The sequence below is a fragment of the Notolabrus celidotus genome, chromosome 7, assembly GCF_009762535.1.
Source record: "Notolabrus celidotus isolate fNotCel1 chromosome 7, fNotCel1.pri, whole genome shotgun sequence".
Classification (NCBI taxonomy): Eukaryota; Metazoa; Chordata; class Actinopteri; order Labriformes; family Labridae; genus Notolabrus; species Notolabrus celidotus.
Window position 1 is genome coordinate 20,193,695 of NC_048278.1, and position 25,725 is coordinate 20,219,419.

General features: G+C 40.4%; 1 protein-coding gene across 1 annotated transcript in view; it reads left to right on the forward strand.

The window, feature by feature from the left end:
• The window catches only part of ptprdb (protein tyrosine phosphatase receptor type Db), a 168,152-nt gene that overhangs the window by 117,449 nt on the left and 24,978 nt on the right, over positions 1-25,725 (forward strand). Inside the window, exons 9-30 of the mRNA XM_034688756.1 lie at positions 281-469; positions 1,712-1,720; positions 6,046-6,156; positions 7,345-7,356; positions 7,908-8,177; positions 9,910-10,019; positions 10,477-10,674; positions 11,013-11,138; positions 11,292-11,439; positions 11,542-11,687; positions 12,047-12,191; positions 13,089-13,391; positions 14,587-14,780; positions 15,975-16,001; positions 16,699-16,816; positions 17,608-18,195; positions 18,550-18,644; positions 19,059-19,315; positions 22,433-22,526; positions 24,111-24,335; positions 24,438-24,598; positions 25,633-25,644. Coding sequence (XP_034544647.1) covers positions 281-469; positions 1,712-1,720; positions 6,046-6,156; positions 7,345-7,356; positions 7,908-8,177; positions 9,910-10,019; positions 10,477-10,674; positions 11,013-11,138; positions 11,292-11,439; positions 11,542-11,687; positions 12,047-12,191; positions 13,089-13,391; positions 14,587-14,780; positions 15,975-16,001; positions 16,699-16,816; positions 17,608-18,195; positions 18,550-18,644; positions 19,059-19,315; positions 22,433-22,526; positions 24,111-24,335; positions 24,438-24,598; positions 25,633-25,644 — 3,538 coding nt within the window. The remainder of the gene's footprint in view (positions 1-280; positions 470-1,711; positions 1,721-6,045; positions 6,157-7,344; positions 7,357-7,907; positions 8,178-9,909; positions 10,020-10,476; positions 10,675-11,012; positions 11,139-11,291; positions 11,440-11,541; positions 11,688-12,046; positions 12,192-13,088; positions 13,392-14,586; positions 14,781-15,974; positions 16,002-16,698; positions 16,817-17,607; positions 18,196-18,549; positions 18,645-19,058; positions 19,316-22,432; positions 22,527-24,110; positions 24,336-24,437; positions 24,599-25,632; positions 25,645-25,725) is intronic.

Consider the following 25,725-nt stretch of genomic DNA (forward strand, 5'->3'; position numbering starts at 1 on the left):
AAGACCAATATTTTTAAAATACCTTACATTTGCAAGTAGTAGTAGCTGTTCAATGGCAAGCTTGACCAAACCCAATGAAAAATAAATGTGTTATTCAATTTGTTCATGAAAGGATGTATTTAGAAAATATCTTCATGTTAAAGCCTTTGAAACATGAGAGGGGGTGTAGATGAAAGTGTGACAGAAGGGGAGTACATCAGACATTTAGCATTGGGAACTACGAAGCTAAAGATGTGTGTCAGATCCGGCCCTCAATGACTCCTGTATTTGATTTTTCCAGAGGACCAGCTGCCCTCGGGGTTCCCCACCATAGACATGGGTCCCCAGCTGAAGGTGGTGGAGCGTTCTCGGACTGCCACCATGCTTTGTGCTGCTAGCGGTAACCCTGACCCAGAAATCACTTGGTTCAAGGATTTCCTGCCAGTCAACACATCCAATAACAACGGACGGATCAAGCAGCTCCGCTCAGGTAAACGTTGCTTTTATCCCTCCATTTTTTCCCCTCCGCTCAATCCCGGCTTTTATTTTCGCTTTAAGGTTTTCCTCCCTCCCTCTTTGCTTTTATCCTCCTTTCGATATCCACTCCCTTTTATCCCTCATTTTGCTTTCTCTCCCCTAAACCATTATTATTTTCTGTTTCTAGAGAGCTTCAGTTATTCTTGCCCTCGTTCACCCCTTTTCTTATTGCTATCCTGCGCTCCTCCTGCTGTGGTTTCTGGCTGTGTTTCTCAGCTGCCCCCCTCTCTCTGCTGCTGCTGCTGCTGCTGTGGTATAAGTTAACTGTGTGGTTGCCAACTTTTCCAAACTTTTCAAGGCCTTAATCAGTGAACTCCCAACTTTTTCTCTGCTCTTTTCCTTCAAACTCTCTGAGGTCTTACCGTGCAAATCACCATCCCGAAAGGTTTAGGATTTTACTAAGTAAAGATTCTATTAAATATTTGTAACTACACGCATCAATGCGCAACATGTCTCTGCTCATATTCTCCACTGGCAAAATTTCAAGGTAAACCGAGGTGATGGTGGCATGCACTGTGAGGGAATGGCCTCTTCAAGACGGCTCACTGCTGTGACTGAACAACCAAATAACCCATTTTTATTTCTTTTGTCATAAAAATAGTTTCTCACAGACTCACAGACAGTGCATCCATTTTGTTTTATGGAAAAAGACTCCTGAAACTTGTAAAACCGAAAGAAATATGCACTCATATTATTTTCCCATGTAGCCCCTAATTCATCTCAATCAGCTCTAAAATAGCCACAGTAGTGTCCTCAGTCCTTTTCCTGCTTCCTGGGACCAACTTTGGACCCAAAACCTCTTTCTTGTGATTGACGCCAAACTTTTTTGTCTCTCTATTAATGTCAACCTCTTTGCATCGTCCCTTTTTTAATTCTTTGGCTTCACCCTTAAAACCCTGCTTAGATTCCCCATGTTGATCTGTAATTTATAAAAAAAAAAATAGATTTAACAAAATTGTTATCACTAGAAAATGTCACATTTGCTGTGTTAAATCTGTTTCTTTTATATCATAACTACAAAATAGTTTTTTCAAGCACAATACTCTGTGTAGGTAATCAGTATCCATGACTTCTTTTGGTGCTCAAGTGCTTTTTCAAGGTGTTTCTACTAAGTCAACTCCTGTGTGTAACCAGTGGTCTGATTGTAATGCCATGTCTATGCTGTTTCTTTCTCTTTGTATCTTTTTAACCACAGAGTCCTTTGGTAAGTGCTTCTGTTCCCAGGCCCACACCCTCACTGTCCACTTCTCTACATACTGTTCACTAATGTTGCTATTGTTGCTGCTGCTGCTGCCGCTCACCTTTACAATGTTGAGGTGTTATTAAAATGCATGGCATGCATTTTACTAACTTATAGACACACATAAAGACAATTTGATGCAGACACACATGCAAAAGACAGGCACCTATACATTAGAAGCATACTATGGAACACACACACACACACACACACACACACACACACACACACACACACACACACACACACACAAACAAACAAATAGACGTGCACAGGCATGTACAAATACTCACACACAGATCTGTCACCCTAGAGGTAACTAGCCTCACCCTCACCTGTGCACCTGCAGCCTTTCCACACCCAAACAACTACAATAACTCTGTCCTCACACTCGCCTCTTTACTGCTCCACTCCTTCACTTACTCTCTCCCTCACTCACTCACTTACTCACTTACTCACTCACCCAATCTGTCATTCACCCACCCACTTACTCTCTACACTCTGCTGTATACAGTTACCAGTCAATGAGCCATCAACTTTAGATGACTTTTAGGTATGCTTCTGGTGGAGACACTGGGAGGAAATCAATGTTGACAAGGTTTCAGACGTATAGAAAATGACTGTACTTTATAGCATGTACATGCCTAACTGGGTACTGCTGCATAGAAACAGTACATTGATCATGATCACAGCTGTTGTAAAGCTATTTGTTGGGGCATTTTTGCCTGTATTGATAGGACAGCTGAAAAGAGACAGGAAAGTCAGTCGGGGAAGACATGCAGCAAATTTTGGAGTCAAACCAGCGACCTCTGCAATGAGGTCTACAGCCTCTGTATATGGGGCGTGTGCTTTAACCACTAGGCCAACGGTGCCCCATCACAGCTGTTTTAAACTCTGACATAGCAGAGTCAGGCAAGTTATATAGCTCAAGAAAAATCTACCCATCAATACTTTCCCTTTTGTTACTTTGTCATGTTTGAATAAAGTCTTTGTATTACAGTACATAGAGAGAGCCAACATTCATCTACCATGTGCAAGCTTGTGAAGGTGACAAGGACAAGTGTCCTTTCAATAGGCAGAGTCAGACAAATAGATTTTAACGTCTGTATTGTGGTATTGTTTTTATCTTGATGAGAGCAGTCTGTGCGAGTTACAACATGGATGGTTGATATAGGGGAGCATCTACCATGAAGCAATTAACAGCGCTTATCTACAGCACTTGATGTTGTGGACCCTTCATGCAAGTGTGGAAAAGTAGGGGAAGTGTGTGGGAAGAGGGTGTAGGGGACAGTTTTGGAAAGGCCCCCAGACGCATCGGTGGACAGCCATCTGCCTGGGATACAAGTAGAGACAGACAGAGACCAACAGTAATAGCTCCAGATAATAGAGTGAAGTAAAAAGGAAAGTAAAGACGCTGACCTTTTAACAGCTTAACTTTTGAAGGGGGAAATAAAGTATTATTCTTACAATTATTGTGGGCTGGACTGGATCTCTGAGGCTTTAGGAACTGTGAGTTTGTTGGGGGAAAAGATTAAGTTGTCACCCTCAGATATTTTTCTAGCATTTAATGAGACAAATGATGAATGTATTAATAAAAAAAGGCAGATAAGCCAGTATTAAAAACAACTGTAAGTTATCTCACCTTATTACAGTAATCACAACATTTCTTGTGGCATCTTTAGTCCTGCTCTGTTGAGACTTCTTCTGCCTCTTCTACTCCAGACTTTTCATTGACTAATGGTCAGTTGAAGATGTTTAGTCTAAGGGGCTGAAACAGGAACTTGACATCTACTGTTAATGTTTCCGATAGCCCAAAATATACCTGCTGTCAGACTTGGTTGTAGCCACACTTGTAGTATTTCAACTTGATGTCCATTTTTCCACTTATCTCGGAGATTTATAAAAAAGAAAATACAACCGCAAACAGTAAAAATCAATAAATGTAGTATTTCAACACAATGCAATTTGTTTGACAGGGTTTAAGTGCTGAAGGGTGGACTTTTCTTTTAAGAGCTGGAAATATAGTTACACGCCAGATTACTTGCAGGATTACACCTGGTTTGAGAGTGTGTTAAGACTCAGGGCGGTTTAATGTGCTTAGAGTCCCAGTCCAGCACTTAGAGAGCCAGATGAGTGGAGTGCAGACACTATCCTACTCCTACAGCCACATCTGCCCCTGCCGCAAGTCAATGAAGTCAAATCAATAACCCCTCTCCTTAAAGCTCTGTCACTGTCTGTCTCTCTGCCTTTCTCTTCTCAGGCTTATTCTGTCTTTATTTATTCTGTCCTCTTCTTATATGCCTCTCTTTCTCCCTCTCACTCTCTAAGGATCTATATTTGAGTCTTTTTTTCTCTCTAATTTGATTCTTCTCCTCCTTCAAGTTATCCCCCAAACCCCTCCCCCCTCTCCCCCAACCTCCCTCCCCGATCCCCTTCTCCTCCCGTGGTACTAACATTTTCTTCTTCTTCTCCTTCTCTAATCTCGTGCATTCATTGCCCACTCAGGTGGCACGCCCATACGAGGTAAGACTGCTGGGAGGACCAACATGACACAGTGGCCTGATTCCGTTTCAACCCCTGGTTCCTACTTGTCTGACAGATCTGAAAAAAAAAGGAAAAACGAGGCTCTGGGTGGATTAATCAATGTTGGTTTAGTCCAAAAGACTCAGGACTCTGCCATATTGGTTTTACTCATCCAGCTGTTTCAGATCTGCAGTAGGTGCAAGAGGAGGGAATTGGAATTGAGCAAATTCATTATACAATTACTTTTAATCACCTCCCCTCTCCTCGTCTTTCATCTTCTTGTCATCCTTTCATTTGTCCATCTCAGCCTCTACGTCCACTCGATAGCACAGAAATCCATCGCTTCTTCCCTTTACCATTTTGTGATCTCTTTTTTTGTGTCCATCAGTTTAACTTCATTTAGCTTTTAACATCCAATTTTATTTATATCTAAAGCATGATGTGTTTACGACCTGTATTTATTTAAACCTTGCTTAGTTTTGGGTTTCTTTTAGTTTCTTTTTATTTATTTATTTTTTAAATTCCAACTGGATTTTTTTCTCTTTATATCTTAAAATTATTATTTTTTTATCAAGGGGTCTTGACCCAAAGTTGACCCGGCCTCTCCCTCTATCTTGTCTATATTTGTCCAATCAAACGTTCCAGTTTGCTTTCCCTCCCAGCTGTTATTCGCTCAGCCCGAAAAGTCCAGATGGCATAAACTCAGACACACTTGCAGACATTAGCGTGCTCAAACACACATAAACACACAAATGTACACACACACACACACACACACACACACACACACACACACACACACACACACACACACACACACACACACACACACACACACACACACACAGACATGTCCTCATGGATTTTTTAACCATTACTCTCTCTTTTCTCTGTCATTACCGATAAAAAGCCCCAAACAACCACTTTTTTGATAAAGTTTTTATGGGCGCTTTTTTGCCTTACCACCCCATCTTTAAAGCTCAAAACCTCTGGTTCACTTTTTTGACCGTTTTTCTGTTTTCAGGGAGCGAGAAAGCGCCGGTTCCCTTCCCGAGGCTTTGCGTATGTCGTTGCTTTTTTGTTTTTTTAAATCTGTTGACCCTGATGGAGGTCGGTTGATGTCTGTACCTCCTTACTGGGTGTGTTTTTAAAAATGACATCACACTCCTGATCCCATTGGTGGATCTGTAAGGGCTGGGGATGTTTTATTGCCATGGACCTTTTATCCTTGAACACTAAAACATGATTTGCTACCTGATATAACAGCATCTTAACTTTCAGCAAAGAGTTTACAAAATACTGTATTTGTGACTGGATTTCTCAACACTTTTAGCTGCTTGGTTTCTTTGTCTCTGCCTTGCATGACGACTACATTCTCCCCTTTTTGAAGGCTTTGTATGAGTGCTTTTTGTTTTTGTTTTCCTCTCATTTCTAAATCAGGAAGCTGACCCTTGTTTTGGGCAGATTCTTGCCGACAATTGTAGAAACTTGTTCATGTCCCGATAGATTTGGTGCCCTTTTTAGCCCTGTGTTCAACATATAGACTTCAGTTTGTTTTGTTGAAAAGTCCCTCAGGTTCATTTACCCTTTATGCAGCTCTTCCCATTTTCTATGTTGTGTTTACTTCTATGCATTTATGGATTATACCTAATTATTCAATGTCTTCCACTTTGATGTAATTGCTCTTTCTTCCTCACTATCTTCCTCTGTGACTTTCTTCCTCTGTCTATCTTCTACTCTTCCTCTCCATCTCTCTATCCTCCCAGGTGCCCTCCAGATAGAGATGAGTGAGGAGTCAGACCAGGGGAAGTATGAGTGTGTTGCCACCAACAGTGATGGGACACGCTATTCCACCCCAGCAAACCTTTACGTCCGAGGTAAGAGGGGGATGAAAACAACAGGCTGTTTTATCCAAGTCCAATTAGAGTCCCTAGATTAAAGGATCACAATGGAAATGGATTTGCAGATAGGGAAAATCTATTCCTAGAAGATCTTTATATATTTTTTTATGCAGGCATATTCTGCTAGTAATGTGTATTTATCCTATTAATGTATTATAACGCTTTTAAAATGCCGCTTTTTATATGTCTGTGCTGTAGAGCTATAAAACAGGGAAGGTTTTTAAAATGAGAGCATCAGAAGAGGCTGGGCCGAATGTTTCACTCAGGCTGTTAATCTCTCTGCCCTCCTCTCTTAGCCTTATGACCTCAGAGGAAAAGCAAATCATTGTCTGGTTAAGTCTTGTGTTTTCTCCACAAAATCTGACAGGCATCTCCTTTCCTCAGGCTGCGTCTCCTTCAACACACATACCAACACATTCAACCCAAAAAATGTTTGAATCTCCGAGACGTTTTTATTCCCATGGCCTTTTGCTCCGTTGTCTGCCCGGGCGAAAGATAAATAAATAAAACAAATAGATAAATAAATAAGGGCTTTAAACAATGAAGCATGCTTTTTCAACATCGCTCAGAGGGATTTCGAAAAAAATAAACACACTGAAACTCACATCCACGTCCAACACTAAATATATATTTATATGAATAAACTCATGTGAACGAGCACACTCTCAAACACACACACACACACACACACGCACACACACACACACACACACACACACACACACACACACACACACACACACACACACACACGCACACACATATTCCAACGTAGACACACAAACAGCGGCGAGTCAGTGAAGTGCGTCTAACAGTGCTTGCAGGGCCAGTAAAATATTGCAGTGCTGCTCAGTGACTGTTTGACGGGAGGTCTGTGGAGACAGCCGTCAGAGAAGGCTGCCTAAAAACAGGAAGGCTTTCAGCATCACACTGCCCATCTACTGCCTCTGTTTTTTCTCTCTCTTCTCCTCTCATTTCTCTCGTTTTCCTTCTTTCTCTCTTTGGATTCTCCCCTCACTCTGTTGCCACTTTGCCATGCTCTTTTGTCTAACTTGTTTTCTCTCTGTGTCTCCTGTCTCTTCTCTGGTATTTTCCTCTCTTTTTTCTTCTCCTCCTCCTCCTCTTTCTCCTCCCCGCCGTGCTCTGTCCTCCCTCCCTCTGCAGAGCTGCGAGAAGGTTGGTACAGTTACAACTGTGTGGCTCTTTTTGAGTCTCTCCGGAGCATTTTCTTTTCTTCCATTAAACTGCCATTTGTGTTTGTGTGTCTGGGCTTTTTTATGTGCCGTACTGACGGTTTAAACCTGCCTTTACAGTTTACTCCTTTGAGATATCCTGTACACTGCATTCTTCTTATTTTTTTCCTTTTTCCCTGCGAGTGCATGAGTGTGTTTGCTGTGAGTTTTATTTTTTTAATGTGAGCATTTGTGTTTCAGTTCATGAAATATTTAATGGAGCACACCTAAAAAGATCATGAATAAAACATGTTGATATCACATACGCCCTGGTGGTGATGTAGAAGACTGTTTGAATGTTTGCAGTCCCTTTTGAATGCCTTAAAACTTCCTCTCAAGGCACAAAGAACTAACACAAATTAAAAAAAAAGTCATTTTAGTGTACACAGACCCTGATTGTTTTCCACTGTTCTGAACTTTACTGAGCAAACAGAGTCATGAATTCTTATCCCCTCTCTTTCCCTGCCTCTTTGCTTTTACTGCTGCCTGGTCCAGTGCGTCGTGTACCCCCTCGTTTCTCCATCCCCCCTGCAGACAGCGAGATCATGCCAGGGGGCAACGTCAACATCACCTGTGTGGCAGTGGGCTCCCCTATGCCATATGTGAAGTGGATGCTGGGAGCAGAGGACCTTACGCCGGAGGACGACATGCCCATCGGCCGAAACGTCCTGGAACTGACTGATGTGCGCCAGTCCAACAATTATACATGTGTCGCCATGTCAACACTGGGCGTGATTGAGGCTGTGGCACAGATAATTGTGAAAGGTTGGTGTGTCAGCATGTATATAAAGAGTGGAGAGCATGTGATCAAGAGAGGAAGTGATGTTTTAACCTTGCCTCCAGTGAGACCTTGATTTTCACTTTATTCAAAGGAATATTTTAAAGAGGCTAAAACCTCAGCATAGCCTTCTTCCCTCTCTAAATGAACATTTGATGTGTAAACTAAAACAAAAATTTACATCACAAAAGAAATTGAAAGTTTCCTATTAAGTAACCCCCTTTGCAGTCTTAACTTTAACAGTATATTCATTTTGAGAATGCCCATGCTTAAAAGTTTGGAATTGCCTACCACAAAAGCTTAACTCAGTACAGTCGAAAGGCTGAGGACTACATTCTATTAATGGAGGGTCTTTCATGTGTTTTAAATTGCAAAAACTTTCCTCTCTGAAATGAAAAATGTGCATAAAAAAGTCATATTTTTGCAGCTTTGAGAAAAAACAAGAATAAGAATCTACCAGTCAATGGTAAAATAAGTTGAAACTGAAGCGTTGTTACCCTGGCTCATCAACTCCAGGATTACAAGTCAGTTTACCAAATTATGAATAATGTTATTAATGTAGGACCACAATGCCAACAGCTGGGAAGCTAGAGTGGGAAGAATCAGCGTTTACCACAACCATGCTGGTGTTTTAGTGTAATGAGCGACCTTGTTAACTGGTGACTTTCAGCCAAATGGGTCTGTGGTTGTCGAAGTTACAACAGCTGTTGAAATGAGAAAATAGCCCCCTTTTATTACAATATTAAATTTACTCATCAGCTATGTCCATTATAAATTACTTAGCAAAGAGGTTTCAGACTGTGTTTAGCCAGACTAAATAGACAGTGCTGAGCTTTGTTATCTGAGTGTTTTCTTACCTTCAAACTAGTTTACCAGTTCTTTTTGTACTTGACTTGGCCATGAAACGCTTTGGAATATCCCTAGTGCAGATTTAAATAGACACAGGTTTCTGTCAGTGTTAGGAGAGCACAGCCTGTGACAAACTGTTGTTATTTGGCATGTATTGGAATAGGCTCCTGGAATACTAGCTGAACATACTGTTGCCTGTGAATGCATTCAATCAATCCAGTAGTCATACTGCAGGGCGTCCAAAGGAAAGCTGATTCCCAAAATATTTCGCGATTTTTTGGTTTTTTTTAGACTGAAAATCTAAGGAAATTTATGAGGAAAATTGTTGAATCGATGTTCTCCCATCTTGTCATGAAGCACTGTGGAAATAAATTGATGTTTTAATTAGTTGATTGTTCTGCAACTATTTGGATTGTAAATAACTCCTTTGGTGTCCGAATCAACAACGTTAAAATATTTCTGCTTCAGCACAGGCAAAATTAAGAGATAAAAAGAAAACATGAAAACAAAGTTCAAACCATTTTAACAGTTGTTTGTGAAACAAATTAACTGGATTCATATTTACTGAGTTAGAATTGTTCAATCATATTTCTTCATGTGATTTTCTCCACCTCCTGTTTTGAATGTGGAGAGATAATGTTCATTGTATTATTCTGAGTTACTGAGCTGCTCCCTTTGCTGGTCTCAAAGGTGGTTTGCATCTGAGTCTTCCAGCTCATTCATTACTATAAAGCTACAGGGATATTTAATACCTCTCTCTCTCACTCTCTCTCTCTCTCTCTCTCTCTCTCTCTCTCTCTCTCTCTCTCTCTCTCTCTCTCTCTCTCTCTCTCTCTCTCTCTCTCTCTCTCTTTCTGTCTTTTCTCTCAGCTCTGCCAAAACCTCCTGGTATCCCTGTGGTGACGGAGAGAACAGCAACAAGTATTACACTCACCTGGGATTCTGGCAACCCTGAGCCTGTCTCCTACTACATCATACAGGTGTGAAACTGACACAGAATCTCCACTGCACTGATCACAGAGGGTTTTTTCTTTATTCATTTTAGTGGGCTTGTGATGGATAAAGCCGCCATAAATTTTCATATGGACATACAGTAAACAGTATTTAGCAGCTTAAGATCTAAAATAGGGCTGCAAAATGAAATAGTTCCATTTTAAAAGCAATGCCTAGATGCTTAAGTGAAATGTGTTGTCGCCGTTTATGTCCACAAGTGATAATGAAGGAAAATGTTAAACATGAAACACAAACAGCCACACTGAAGCACTCAGGGATTATGAGAACAACAAAAATCAGGACTAGCACAGACATGGCATGATTTTTTTATTTTGTTCATCAGGAGAATTAGGTGTGCTGTTTTTTGGTGTCATACAACCTCTGTGTATTTAATTATGAAGACAAAGTTGACTGATGTAAATTCTTCTTCTTTTGTTCCTCTAGCATCGCGCCAAAGGGTCTGAGGATCCCTACAAAGAGATTGACGGCATCGCCACAACGCGCTACAGCGTGGGAGGCCTCAGCCCATACTCCCACTATGACTTTCGGGTGGCGGCTGTAAACACCATCGGCCAGGGCCCCTCTAGTGACGTGGTGGAGGCTCGCACAGCTGAACAGGCCCCCTCTTCGCCTCCTCGACAGGTTAGAGTCTGATAACATGAAGCAGTGTCATGAGGTTTTTCACGTACACTTTGCTTTCTTAATTTTAAATCAACATGTGACACAAGGAGACTTAGATCATACACTGTCACTTGAATCTATTATTAAAGCGTCTCTGGGAATAAGTCTTTCTCAAGCTTACTTATAACACAGCTGTTACTCAGAGTGTTACGTAAATCATGTGTCAGTGTGCAATATTTAAATTCTCAAGTTGTCTTTAATTCTTAACTAACAGCTCAACTTTCTCCAACAAAACTTGTTGGACAACAAGATGAGTGTTTGCCTTAGTGTTGCTGATCAACTGTTGGTTTGACTTGCAGGTTAGAGGTCGTATGCTGAGCACTACAACAGCCATCATCCACTGGGACGAGCCAGAGGAGCCAAACGGACAGGTGGTGGGCTACAGAGTCTACTACACCTCAGACAATACGCTGCCAGTCAACCAGGTGTGTGTTTGCTTGTGCTCTGTTTGCTTTAATGTAGTTGTTAGTTTCTCTAATCAGCGATGACTGATGACTTGTGTCGTCTGCATGTGTCAGATACACAAGTGTGTTGTCTGCTTTAATTCATGCATCGTGTTGGTTGTTTGTGCTGTGCAGTGGGAGAAGCAGATGGTGCGCAGTGCCAACTTCATCACCATCCAGAGTTTGACTCCAAACAAGACTTATTACATCCGAGTGCTGGCCTTTACCTCAGTGGGAGACGGCCCCCTTTCCCAGGACCTGCAGATCATAGCCAAGACTGGAGGTGAGAGAGGGATACTAAAATGTGTGCACATGTTATTTGTGGGAATACAAACAGGACAATGTTTGAACTTGATTTTTATAATCATTTTCCTTATATCTGCAGTTCCATCCCAACCTTCAGATTTTAAGGGTGAGGCCAAATCTGAGACCAGCATCCTGTTGTCTTGGGTGGCCCCACCTCAGGGCGGTCCTGATAACCAGATCACAGGATATGAGCTGGTCTACAGACGAACTGATGACACAGAGGAGGTAAGACAGAGGGGCGAGACATGAGAATGATAAAACCGGCGTAGTAAGAATTAGGAAGATGATATCTTCACATTTTATCTTGTTTTTCTTTTATTTATTTGTACATGGCACAGGTGATGTTTGTTTTTATCTGGTCTTTATTTACCTGTTTTAGACTTTTAGTTTGTTTCTATCATGTTTTGATCACCTTGTTTGTTACTGTTGGTATAGTAACCCAACTAAACTTACATTTACCGATCCTTATCTTCAGCATTTACTCTGTATAAATCTGTTTAGGCTGCTCTTTTTGAACAGTTAAGACACTTTTTTTGTTTGTGCCTCCTCACACGCTGACGTTTCATTGTTTTGTGTCCTTGCAGAAGAAAGTGAGCTTTGAGCCTACTACCTCCTACTTGTTGAAGAACCTGAAGCCTTTCTCCACCTACACTTTCCAGCTGGCTGCAAAGAGCAAGCATGGGATTGGGGCATATACCAATGAAGTGTCCATCGATACACCACAGACGCGTAGGTCCAACCACAAACAGTGCTGTGTGTTTGTGTTTGTGTGTGTGTGTGTGTGTGTGTGTGTGTGTGTGTGTGTGTGTGTGTGTGTGTGTGTGTGTGTGTGTGTGTGTGTGTGTGTGTGTGTTTTACAGAGGGAGAAATGTTTCTCTTTTGACAATGCAGAAAATGACAACGAACCACTGAAAGATAAAAGTCCAGATCTCATCTTTATAAATCTTGTTTATTTTCTGATAACTAATTGGGCATCCAGTTCTTTTTGCAATGTCATAAAGAGGCCATTTGAACCCTGACCCTAACTGACCTCAGATTTGATATTTTAATAAATATATGATTATGTAAATTATTTATGAGTCGTTTAAGTTAACTCCATAAATCATATTTAAATGGCAAATTGATATTGATATGCTGGATGCAAATCTGAGGCCTGTAAGGTAAGAAGTGTGAGGTTTGTAGATAGAGATGAGAGCTCCATCATGGATCACAGAGGCTTTGGTAGGCTGTAAGGACAAGTAAGTTATGGGCAGGTATGTCTGTGTGCTAATTCTGTAGTCAGTGTATTTGTGTTGCATCTCTTTAAGCCATTCACCCGTTTTCATTGATCAAACATTTCTACCAAACAGAAGTTGACACCCATCATTCAGTATCTTTGTTCAGCCATCTTGCTTTCTAGTCACAAGGTTCATTTTTTTCTTAAGAGCTTCTGTTCTCCAGTGTTTTGTTTTCATTTTATGTTTCTTTGTCTTTTGTTCCCTGTCTCTCGTCTACTCAATTTCATGCCCCATTCCTTCACGGCAAACCTCACCCTCTCACCCCTCCATCCACCAACACCATAATGCACACATGACAAAATAACATTTTACCCAAACAACCCCCTCCTCAAAACTGGCCAAAAATCAGTTCCTTCAGCACCTCCCCAGGACATCACATGCACCAGCCCCAGTTCTACCAGCATCCTGGTAAGTTGGGCTCCACCTCCACTGGAGTTTCAGAACGGCGTCATTACGGGATACTCCATCCAGTACTCCACCACCGAGGGAAACAAAGTGTCTAAAAGAATTGATGGAATTTCTCCGGAAAGTACCCCGTATCTCCTGGAAAACCTTGAGAAATGGACTGAGTATGGCATAACAGTTCGGGCGCAGACGGAAGCTGGGGATGGACCAGAAAGTTTACAGCTGCTTACCCGCACAGAGGAAGATGGTATGTTCCAAAACAACCCCTTCCCCTGCCTGTCTTAGGATGGTCCGCCTCACTAACAATGGCAACCTTACTAACATAGCAGTTTTGAGCTCAAAGCATACTAAACTAACAACGAGTTTCTTCCACTGGCCAGTAAAGGCATTTTGTCTATCCTTGAACTTCAGTCTTAACGGATAAAACCCTTAAGAACCTCTGTCAGCCCCTTCACTTTTGAAAACCTCTCATTTACTCCTCCATAACCTCCAGAAACCTTCAACGTCCGGAAATCCTGTTGCTCCCTCACCACCGCTTTCTCTGATCAACAGCACCCTTTTTTCTCCGAACAGCTTTTTGTCCCCCTTTTTACCAGAATCTTTTTCCACATTCCCCTTGCTTCCAAATCCCCCCTACCTTTTTTGGGCAAAGGGATTGTTGTTCCACCATCGTTTTCCTACTAACAACACCAAAACAAACCCTCTGGCTGTAGCTGTGCCTTGGCTTCACCACACCTTGGCTTGACCATCCGCCCTCCCAACTCTTCTTCAGGTCCTGGGCAATTATTTGAAACTCTTTAATCTTAGTTCAATGTTTTTTTATTGTTAGATGAGTCATTTGTAATATCAATAATACAATTTTTGACAGTCAAGCTCTATATATCATACTCCCGTTATCTCAACTAAGATATTTATCTGACTTGAGCTGCTCTTAAAGAGCTCACACATGAGATACTGAGATAGCAGGAGGTGGCTGAAGTTTTTCCTCTCAATTTTTCATATATTCTTTTTTAATTTTGGGAGAAGTGTAGTTTTTGGCAGGATGATAGAGGTTTTTCCTGATAACAGTATTTTCTCTTTGACTGCCTGCCTGCCACTGTTTATCTGCCCATGGCAACAAATCCTTTTCTATCTGCCATTCTTATCTTTTTCTACATTTGCTTCTTATCCTCCACTGCGTTTTTCCTCCATGTTTTTCCTCAAGCACCCTCATTTTTTTTTTACTATTTTGACTTTTTCCCAGACATCAGAGCTGTTTTAGTCTTTTTGGAGGGTTGTATTTTTACCTTTTTCAGCCTTGGGTATTTTTTATGCGCCCTTGAAACCATTTATATTTTTGATTAGGAAGAATATTTATTTCACTTAAGTGAGGGCCTTTACTTGAGAGGTTTGAGCCAGCCTCATCTGTGACCCTTGACCTCTATCCCAAAATGCATTTTTAGTTCCAAGTGGTCCTCCTCGAGGAGTGGAGGCAGAGACTGTGAACGCCTCGGCCATTAGGGTGAAATGGCGAGCACCGGCCCCTGAAAAGCAACATGGTCAGATTCGAGGATACCAAGTCCACTTTGTGAGGATGAACTACGGAGAACCTCAGGGGCAGCCCTTCATCAAGGACATCCTCATTGAAGACACTCAGGTAACAACAACAGATCTTCACTTTGTGAACTTGTATCTTGTTCAATTCAGCCAGGAAAGGCTTAATGAATGTCTAATGGAACTCATGATCTCTTTAGGAGTGCCAGTTCTATCATTAAATCATATAAAAGTTGAATATCATATTGAGATTATATCTTTATTTGAGTCATAAAATAAATTCTAGGTATCCCCCAAAGCAAGGGTTTATCTCTTTTTAGATGAGTGAACTGTCATGTGGACATCTGTTGATGTCAATAAGGCAAACATGTAGTCTGATTCATTTTCTTATTCATTCTTATACAACTTTACAACACCCAAGAAAAATAAAATGTCTCAGGTTTTGTCAGGCTTTCTATTGACACTTTAATCTACCAAAAAAAACTGAAAAATGAAACTAAGTTGCCAAAACCATCCTTAAGGTAGATTAATGAGGCATAAAGATTAAAAAAAGGAGCATACAGTTAGTCTGGTTCTGTCAACAAAGTACAAATTAACAAAATGGCAGTGTGTTTGATGAATAGACATATTGTGTCCAAATCAAAGGTACTGAATGTGTTTACTCAAAATCTTTATCAGCTGGGGTACAGACGTGTATTTCTCAATGTGAGAAGCTTGAAAGAAATATTCAGCCTGTGTTCATTAGTTGAATAGCATAGGGGTAACTTTGCATACAGAGGGTAAAAATCTTTTTTTTTTTTTAACAACATTAATGGAACAGTGAAACCAGCAGCAATAAGGAATTTTTGATTCTCTGTGATTTCAGAGGAATCTTAACAACTATACACTTTTGCTTAATACATGACAAGACTGACACAAAGTCAGTCTGTTTGTGTAATTTTGTTGACTTTGTTCCAAAATGGCTTTACCTCAAGTCTGAACACATGAGAGGCGCATATCTTCTTAACCTAATCTTAACATTAGAAAGGTAAAAAATGTTCCCACAAAAACATCTTGACTCAGACCTGTACTAACCAATGACCTGGTTAAGTTGATAATGCTTGTTATTTTGGAAATTTGAGGACCTGAACGTTTCCATCGAAATCAGAATTAGACTACCTACAAATATTTTTGTGCTGATATGCCATTTTGGAGTATATGATGGTATAGTTAAATGTCTTGACTTTTATAACTGTATAACTATGAATTGTATTTTTCTCTCTTTTTTCTCTTTCCTCCATGCTGCTCCGTGGTTTAGTGGGAAAACGATGACTCCACTGAATATGTGAGTACACCCTCCTCTAAGTCTATTATTTAGCACTAATAAGAACAGAACACAGAGAGTAGATGAGTCACTTTTATGAGATCATAGCCTTAAAATCTTCTATAACCAGACTGATGGTTTTAAACCTAAGTTGTCTCTTTTTCATTTCTGCTTTCTGTGTTCTCTGGGGTTTTTAATACAGGCTCTTAGAGCAACACAGATAACTGGGGATATGAGTCAGATCTAGGTATTGACAAAGTATCACAGTTGTTAATGACGCCTGTGGGCTAAAAAGTAAGAAAAATAATGCGTTAAGTTTTAAGAGAGAGCGCATAATGAGTTTTGTGTGTCTCATGGTTGAATGACATTTTGTGTGACACACAAGCTCTGTTGGAATAATTCAATAAATTGATGAGTTCTTAGATTTGAGATGATTACAAATTACATCTCATGTCTTCATTTTGTAAAGTAGCCTCAGAATAGCATTCCTGGCCTGCAGTAGCACTGTTGTTGTGGAGACAGGCTGAGTAATTTTCTCTACTTTATCAGACAAGAAGCACAGAATTACCTTTGATCCCTGAGGCTGTACCTTTTTGACTGGTTTTGACCAGTCTGACCCAGACAGTTTTTTATTAAATTAAAGCGCTGCTCATTGTCCTGAGGGCACACAGAAGTAGTTGCCTTTTGCAGCTGACAGGGCTCCTCTGTTTTTCTGCAGGAGGTGGTTCTTGGAGATCTGAAGGCAGACACTTCCTACTCTGTATCAGTGGGGGCTTACACCGCTAAGGGTGATGGGGCTCGCAGCAAACCTGTTACTGCCTGCACCGCCATGCCACGTAAGTGAATCTATACAGACCCTTACCTTCCCAGCCATTAAGATGGGTTTTATTGTTTTTTGTATTAAAAAGAAATTGATTTCCTCTAAAATCTGGAATAATTTTGGTCATCTGAGGTCATACTGTTACACCTTCAAAAACACTGTAAGCAGAGAAAGAGACCTGATATCAAATAACTAAAGACATTTCAATTTTATACCATTGAAAAAAATGTGAGAGTTTTGAACTGACTATTTCAGAAACATGTGTCACAAAACTGGCAATGCATTTGTTGCATTTCAAAGTTTGAAATGTTAGATGTCTTGAAATTTTGACTTGTTGTAATAAGTCACATCTTTTTTTATAATTACCAAGCTTTATGCCGCACCAAAATCTTTATCCTTGTTCGCCCAAATTCTGTGTGTAAACTTAACAAATAATATGATATGATGGATTTTAGACTTGTTTGAGGGAAGTCCTTGCGACAGAATCACTCAAAACTACAAACTCAGTTTTGGTTATTTGAGCATTATGTGAATTTAATTGAATTACCTAAATTGATTATAAAAGGCGCAGTTTTGTGCTCCTCTTACACTTTTAACTGAGGTGATTACTAATAAACATGAAACCATGAATTTTTTGTGTATGTCTCAGCCTGTCAAAACTTGCTATGGTAATAAGAAGTTAGTCATTTGGTGCCATATTCATCACATTATGCAGTTTTTCTTGAGGCTTTGAACAATGATTCTCTAATTATCTTGTCGTCACCCTGTCTCCACTTTGCTCCCCCTGTTTTGTTCACCTTTTTTTAGTGCCTGAGAAGCCCAAACTGATGGTGAGTGCCACTGATTCAAGCACGGCTCTGCTTCAGTGGTATCCACCACAAAACCCACCCACCCCTCTCCTGGGGTACCGCCTCACCTTCGGCCGTGTCGACGTCCTTCCCTTTACGGTGGTTGAGTTTCCCACCAAGGAGAATCGCTACACTGCCCAGGACATTCACAAGGGAGCTAACTATGTGTTCAGACTCTCCGCCCGGAACAAAATGGGCTACGGAGAGGAGGCTGTAAAGGAAGTGACTACTCCAGAAGACGCCCCAAGTGGATACCCAGAAAATATAATCCCCCAAGAGGCCTCTGCCACGTCTCTGCGTCTGGAATGGAAATCAGTCCCGTTAATTGAGCAAAATGGGAAAATTACTCAGTACTCAGTGCTGTTCAAGGATATAAACAGCCGAGGGAACGCCTCAGAAGTTGTTGTTCCTGCTCCTGGATCGAGTGTTATGTTGGAGGGTCTGAGTCCGGATACTGTATATGATGTCAGGGTGTGTGCGTTCACAGCTGTCGGCCCTGGGCCATACAGCCCTAGTGTCCAGTTTAGGACACAGCGGCTGGACCAAGGTAGGACTCACTCACTGTCTAACAACCCATCCTCATTGCTCAGGATGCAACACATGCTCCCTAACAGCACACACACACACTCACAACACCTGGTGACATCATCCTAAGTGTCCTTTGTTGTCTTGTCACTGTAGTCTTAGACCCTACATCCTTTTCCCAAAACAAGGTAAGAGTCTTGGGTTTGGGTGTGATTCCTGTCCTGTCACACTCACTGTGTGTTGTTAAGTTAGCTAGTTTGAGACTGGTTCTAGAGAATGGTACAAAGGTAAGGCTATTGCTTTTGGTTCAGACACATGGTCAGATGAGACTGGAAACATAACTGTGTTTATCTGTTTTTGGTTTTTTTTTGCCTAGTTTTTGCGACAAACTTCAGAGTGAAGGCTGCCATGAAGAACTCTGTTCTGCTGTCCTGGGAGATCCGAGACAAAAACCCTGCCCAGCCGTTCACCGTAAGTTTATTTACATTTTTTATATGTAAATACAGTCAGATAATATAGGCTGGGTCTCCAATGGTGCTCGGAGACATACAGGCAGGGTTCATGTAAAGGTTTGGGGGGAAAGGGAAGGGAAATTAAATTACCTACTCAACAATGACTCATAGCGCAAATTCAGCATAATTTAGTAATATGAAAACATTCACAGGCTGTTTTTGCTTGTGTTTGGCTCATTTTAACGAATTTCAACTCTCCCTATTAGATAATTGATAAAGAAATAAAGTCAAATTGGGCCACTTGAACTGTTGATTCAAAGGAGACGAAAATAAGTCTTTAATATATATTTTAGAACTCATATAAAGTGTTGAATTATTTTTAATACTACACACAATTCAGACTTTAAAACTCTGTGATCAACCCTGCGTCCAGATCCTGTATGGAAAAGGCCAGTCTGTTGAAGTGGATGGGAAACTGACTCAGAAGCTGATCACTGGTTTGGAGCCGGACACCCAGTACTCCTTTCTACTCACCAACCGGGCCAACAGCGCAGGGGGTCTGCAGCACCGCGTCACCGCCACCACTGCCCCCGACATCTTAAAAACCAAACCCATAGTGGTGGGAAAGACCAACGCAGACGGCATGGTGACAGTGCAGCTTCCAACAGTGCAGACCACAGCCAAAGTCAGGTAGTGATCATGAATGAGTTAAACAGAATGTGGGGCAAGAATTGTGTTTATGTAATTTTCTAGATTTTGAGCTTTTGTAGTAGTCACCTGTGCAGAATTTGTTCCAATTAAGGATGTTTTTAAACAACCCTGTGAGATAATTCAGCTTCTCAATTTCCTCCTGCTGCTGCTTTCCATTTATTGGTCTATCAGCAGGGATTTCTGTGAGTTGGCAGCAAAGCAAGTCTGAGAACTCCCACAACAGGCTAAATGAGAGCACAAAGCTGATAATCTCATCAGCTTTTTTGTTACAGAGAACAAATACAGATACTAAGAAGAGGTAGTGCATCAGTGTTAAAAGTACACCCTGATCGCTTCACTGAGACTCTTGCTTTCTCACATCCATTTACTGCAGCTTGTCCCCGTCTCTTCCGAAATCATTTGAGGCTTTATAGCATTTAGGTCTCACAGTGCACATAAACACAAGATTCTTTCCCATTTTTAGACGTCTGTGATAACACACTGCAAGCATATCTTCAGAAGTTTGATATATTCATAACAATGGCCAACTTATACCTTCTCCCTCTTCTCTCTTAAATGCAGAACTACAAGATATACCATTTTATCCTGCTCAGCTTTAGAGCTGAAGCAAATTCCCATTTTTTTCAATTGACACCAATAACATCCCACTTGATATCATGGAACAGTGACATATGCTGTAATGCAGGGCAAGCTTTATGTATTGAAATGAGTCATCCATTTGTGACACATGGGTGGTTTTAGTACGAGTGCCCTCATTGATCGTGGCCCCTCTCCTTCTGAAAAATTAATCTCATCTCATGATTTTATTGTATTTATGTCACACTAGTCTTTAGACAAAGCCTCTGTTACAGATTTACATTGCAGTGTCAAAGCTGGTGCTGAAGCAGTATACTGTATTAAATCATTCTGTGTTTCATGGATCTTAAATGTACAAAACTAAGAGAGGAATATACAAAGAATGGATTGCGGTAGCGATTTGCACCAAGAATAGTGCATCATTTGTCCTTCACTATCTTCACAGCCTTCAAGGTCTAATTCATGAAGCCTATTGCACTAACAGTAGCTCAAAACACATACAAAGTTCTACAGCTCTGTGCAGTTTGCTCCAGTTTTCAATATATTGTGACTGAGATGAGCCATAGGCATCTCTACTCTCTGCAGTGCAGAGCTGCGCTGTGTGCTCTCGTGCTGATGGTACTTTAGTATAACCACAGACATGATGAACTGAGAGAGAGTCCATTCATGACAGATGTGACACAAATGTCACAGTTTATATGCAGCTTACTTCCTGAAGCATGTTAACAAAAAGTAGCTGGATGTCAAAAAAAAAAAAAACTACCACATGGTGCTTAATGGCTCAGTTTGTATATAGAGGAACTGAGCCACAGACAGCCCCAGACTGGCTAACCCCAGACTATTATAATACCGGTGATGTCCAAGTGGAATTAACAGACTTTTGTAATGAGGTTTATTTGGATAGAAGGGGCATATTTTGCTCCAAATGAATGCATAATGGCCCATTTAAATGTATGCAAACAACAGTGGCCCACAGAGATACTACTTGCTTGGCAGTGCAGATTGCGGAGCATGTAGCACATGCTTTTTGGCTCGTTTGCACAGGTTTAGTGGACACAAAAGCTGCACAATCCTTTGTGAATCAAGCCCAAAAGGAGTTGTTTGACAACAAGGGATTTTAGTATTTTAATGTTTATATATTAAGAGTTAGAAGTAATGATCAAAACCAATGTTAAGTGCACAGGACACATACCGTTTTTACTGATTCACATGTTAAATGAAAAATGTTGTTTCCTGTGAAGCTGTTTTGCATATTTCAAAGCATATTTGACATTTTTGGCTGAAAAACACTACAAGCACCTTGTTTAATTATTAAAATTAGTCTTAATTAGTATACAGCTGAACTTAAGTAAAAAACAAAAATATATGACACATTAATTAGTAAGCAGATCCCTTCATCCTGGGAAATATGCTCGCTTTTTACTGTGTTTTCAGCCCTTTCCCTTTGCAACAAACATTCATATTTGATGGTGATTTAAGTAGTTTGATTCTTTTTTTAACCACTTTTGTGTTTTTTATGACTGCATCTGAAAAGGGTTTTGGACCTTAAAAGGACGGTTGATTTTTTTTTCCTTTCAATCTTTTCCCTTTACCATTTTTGAACCCCTTTGTCCAATACTGTCCTCTTTCTTTCAAGCTGACCACTTTGCAAAACTGACAACTGAACCTCTTCACGCTTGACACCCCTGTAGTGCAAACGTTTCAGCATTGCTAAGTCCTCAGAGAACAACAGGGTCATCAAAGAAAACTCTCTGAAGGCGGGATATTTACGCCCTGTTACACCTTGTGTGCAATGTGTAACGAGCAGAGGCGTAATGGCGGGGCAAAGCCCTTCAGCCTCTGATCCTCCCTAGGAAGTAGTAATAGAAGTGTAAAGGAGGGAAGAAGCTGGCCATGTGTGGCATTGGAGCCAGCACGGTGGAACAGCGGTCTATATGTGCATGCCTGAGTGTTTACAAGTGGTGCCTCTTGCACTTCCACAACACCATAATATAATGTTATATTACACACCAATAGAACGCTGTTATGGGGTTCATTGTGTGAGGACAAAGGCGTAGTGGCAGTGCAACTCTGTGACAGTTCTGTTGCGGAATTGCGATTTGTAAGAGGCTTCAGTCTAAAGAGGACTCGGTATGGATTTTCTCAAACAAATGAACGAATGGGCTCTCATACAAATGACATTGTTGCCAGGGTTATTTTGTGTTGTATATAAGCTTCCTATCAAGTTTCATATAGTTTTCACTAATTCATCCAGTAGTGATAATTTGTAGTTGTGAAACTAAGTGTTTAGAGTAGCTGTTTTCAGGCTGCTGTTTCATTTTTATTTAACATACCACAGAGTATTATCATTCTTTTCATTTCTTAGCAAAAAATGACAAAACAAGAAAATGTTTTTTGAAAAATGTATGTCCCAACATGTCACAGCATATTTCTGCAAATGTTTCTCCAGGGATTCATATATTGACACAACAGTTTATGATAGGTTGTGTTTTCCTAAAGAAAGCGCATTCCGTTTTTCAGGGGTTACTATGTGGTCGTTGTACCTCTGAAGAAGCAGAGAGGCGGGAAGTTCCTGAACCCCTGGGAGGATCCTGACCAAATGAACATGGATGAGGTGAGACATGCAGCAGAAAGGAGATTTCAGATTATACCAATTATAGATGAATGATTGTCATAACAAAGAGCTTATTATAATATTAAACCAAACATAATGACACAAAAGGTAAAGATGTGGTGTTGTGACTGCGATCACTGTTAAATATGATACAGAAAGGGTGCACAGTACATTTTAAAGACAATTGACTGTTTTTTTATTTGCTGACAACTATGTTACTTTTTTCGTTTTGAGCAGTCAGATCAAACCCTTGATGCAGGAATGTAAGGAACAGATTTTTGGATCCAAGATTGTCCAAAACTAAAGGAGTAAAAGTTAAACTAAAAATTTCAAAAGCAGTCATTCATGGCACAAGCATCAGAAAGATGCTTGATGGTAGATTAAGGTTTAGTTCTTCTGAAAAAGGCCCAATGAGAAAGGCTTAGCACTTCAAAACTGTGAACATAAATTGAACCTTTTTAGAGCAGATCAAATAAAGTGTTTGTTCTTTTTTATTTTTTTTTTAGCTAGGGCAGATAAGGAGTCCAATGTTGTGTTTTGCTGAGCCAAGAATTGAAATGATTGACAGAAGAAAATTGTCCCAGATACAACTTGATACTGAACACATCGTCAAAAAAGGATATTACAAAAACAGTGACCCCATTAATTTAATTATGACAGCTTTACGCTAATACCACAAGTATGTTTCTTTTTTTTAAATGGTCTTACTATATATTAATTAGGAAGTTTAGTTTCATTCCAAAACCACTAGCTTTAAGATCAGCCACAGCTCTGTTTGATATTGTGTCTGCTAGCTTGATTCGTTGAGTATTTTAACTCCTTCCTAGTCATTGACAACCATAGTACAGTAAAATGAATTCAACTTTTAAGCTTGTTATTTTTACCTCTGTTGTATTATGCTACTTGTATCTTGTTATTCAAAGGTAAATTACCTTGTCATCCATTCCCTGTTCAAGCCAACAAGTCTTTCACATAACATTCTCCATTTAATTCCACTTCCTGCATTTTTCTAAAGACTTCATCACCTCATTATGCCGCTCTGAAAGCCCATTCATGTGTATGAGATTAGTTTCAATGGAATTTTTATGGGGCCCACTGTCTCAATGGATAAATGACTTAGCAATTCAGTCGATGATGAAGACATTTATGCTCAGGTGATAATGCTCTAGGCAGCGTATTATTCCTTCACTGACAAAGGTTTTTGTGTGGGGGGGAAATCGCCGAAACTTACCCTTTTTCCCAACCTGTTCTTTCAAGAAGCTCAGGTGTACAATCTCTAAATGTTAAACAACATCAGGAAAATGTTATTAGAGTTGCATAAAAATGGTTACAATGATTTTTTTTCTCAAGGCAGCATTGTTAAATCACCATGTAGCTGGCCTTTGATGCTGCACTTTGTTTGAACTTGACATATATCACATACAAATTACGTTTGATGTCTTTTAGTCCCCCATTTCCTTTCATTTCTTATCTTTTCTGTCAATCTCTTTGCTTTTTGCTTGATTAATTCCTCTCTCCTCCCCTCCTCCCCCCTCTTCTCCATCTATCTCTGTCTACCCATCCCCTGTTTTTATTCCTTTTCAGCTTCTGAAAGAGATCAACAGGACCAGCATTAGTCGTGCCCTCCGCATCCGCAGACAGGCAGGCCAATCAGATCCAAGGGCCTACGTCAGCGCTCACTTTAAGTTCCTTCCCATGGAGTTCACGCTCGGCGACGGACGAAACTACGGCGACTTCCGCAATCGTCCCATGCAGAACGGACAGGAGTATGTTTTCTTTGTGCTTGCGCTACTCGACCTTTCTGAGAATGTGAGTCTTAACACAAACACGTACAGTTCACATAAGTAACTACAAATTTTGCTGATTTATGTGTGAACATAAATTAATGAATGAAACTGTGTTTTCCTCCAGACTATGTTTGCCACCAGCCCTTACTCCGATCCAGTGACCTCATCGGATGTGGATCCTCAGCCAATTGTTGATGAGGAGGAGGGTCTGTTGTGGGTAGTGGGGCCTGTGCTGGCAGTCATCTTCATCGTCTGCATTGTCATTGCCATTCTCCTCTTTAAGAGGTAAGGACAGCAGGATGGTGAGGAAGATGAGGAAATGTTTTGGGAAATTTCTGGATCAATGAGAGAAAGAGAAAAGAGATTAAAATGAGAAAATAAAAAATGGCAAATTAAAAAGTATAACAGGAATTTTGGTGAAAACAAGTCAACCAGTATCTTCACAGAAGCGACTTACATGTTTTTGTTATTGTTAAGTGTGTTGCCCCTCTGTGTTATTTGTCTCTAAATATTGTTTTGGTTAGAATGTAATTTTATCAAGTCCCTCCCTGTAGATGGACCAGTCTAACTCATATGACAGTTTATCAAATAGTTTATGAAGGAGCAAGGTCACAAACAAGACCATCACCCCATCCCTCAAGTCTTCTCTCACATCAAAACTCATTACATGTTTCCATCACTTCTGCAGCCAACAGGACTAAAATCTGTTATACTAATCACATCTGAGTTAAGCTCTCAAATATTCTTTATTTAAGGGTTTTTTTTTGTAATGTGTTCTTGAAGTCAGAACACAGGTGGCACAGTTGGCTCACATAACAGATAGGGGAAGATAACATTATCAGCTATTAGCATTATTCATGATAATCATCTGCTCTTCTGGCGAGAGCTCAGTTAATGCACATAAATAATCACTGTGACTGATGTGGCATTGCAGAATTATTAACCTTGATGGTAATAATCCAAAGTTAATACGCCCTGGAGTGTAACCTGTAGTGATTCACAGCCTTTTATGGTTGGCAGGGTTGCACTTTTCAGTATATTTTCATATAATATTATACATGTCACAGTTAGAGGGTGTCCTGGGAGGAAATGTCCTGGGTGAATGGTTTTGGTGGATTTACATTAGCTGATTAACTTTGTATCTACAGAAGGTGCCTCTTGTCATGCCAAACGTTGTTACGAGAGACTTATTCGTTTTAATGAGAGGGACAGAATAATGAGTTCTGCACTGCTGTAGTCCCTGATGTTTATTGAATGGACACTAATGTCATTCGTTTTTCTCTATCCTTTCATCTGCTCTTCTCCCTGTTTGGATCCAGCAAACCTGACAGGTAAACAAACTCTACTCATCACCATTTTCTTCTGTCCTACTGAGAAAACCCTTTTTTATTGTTTAAATTGTAGATGCCAGT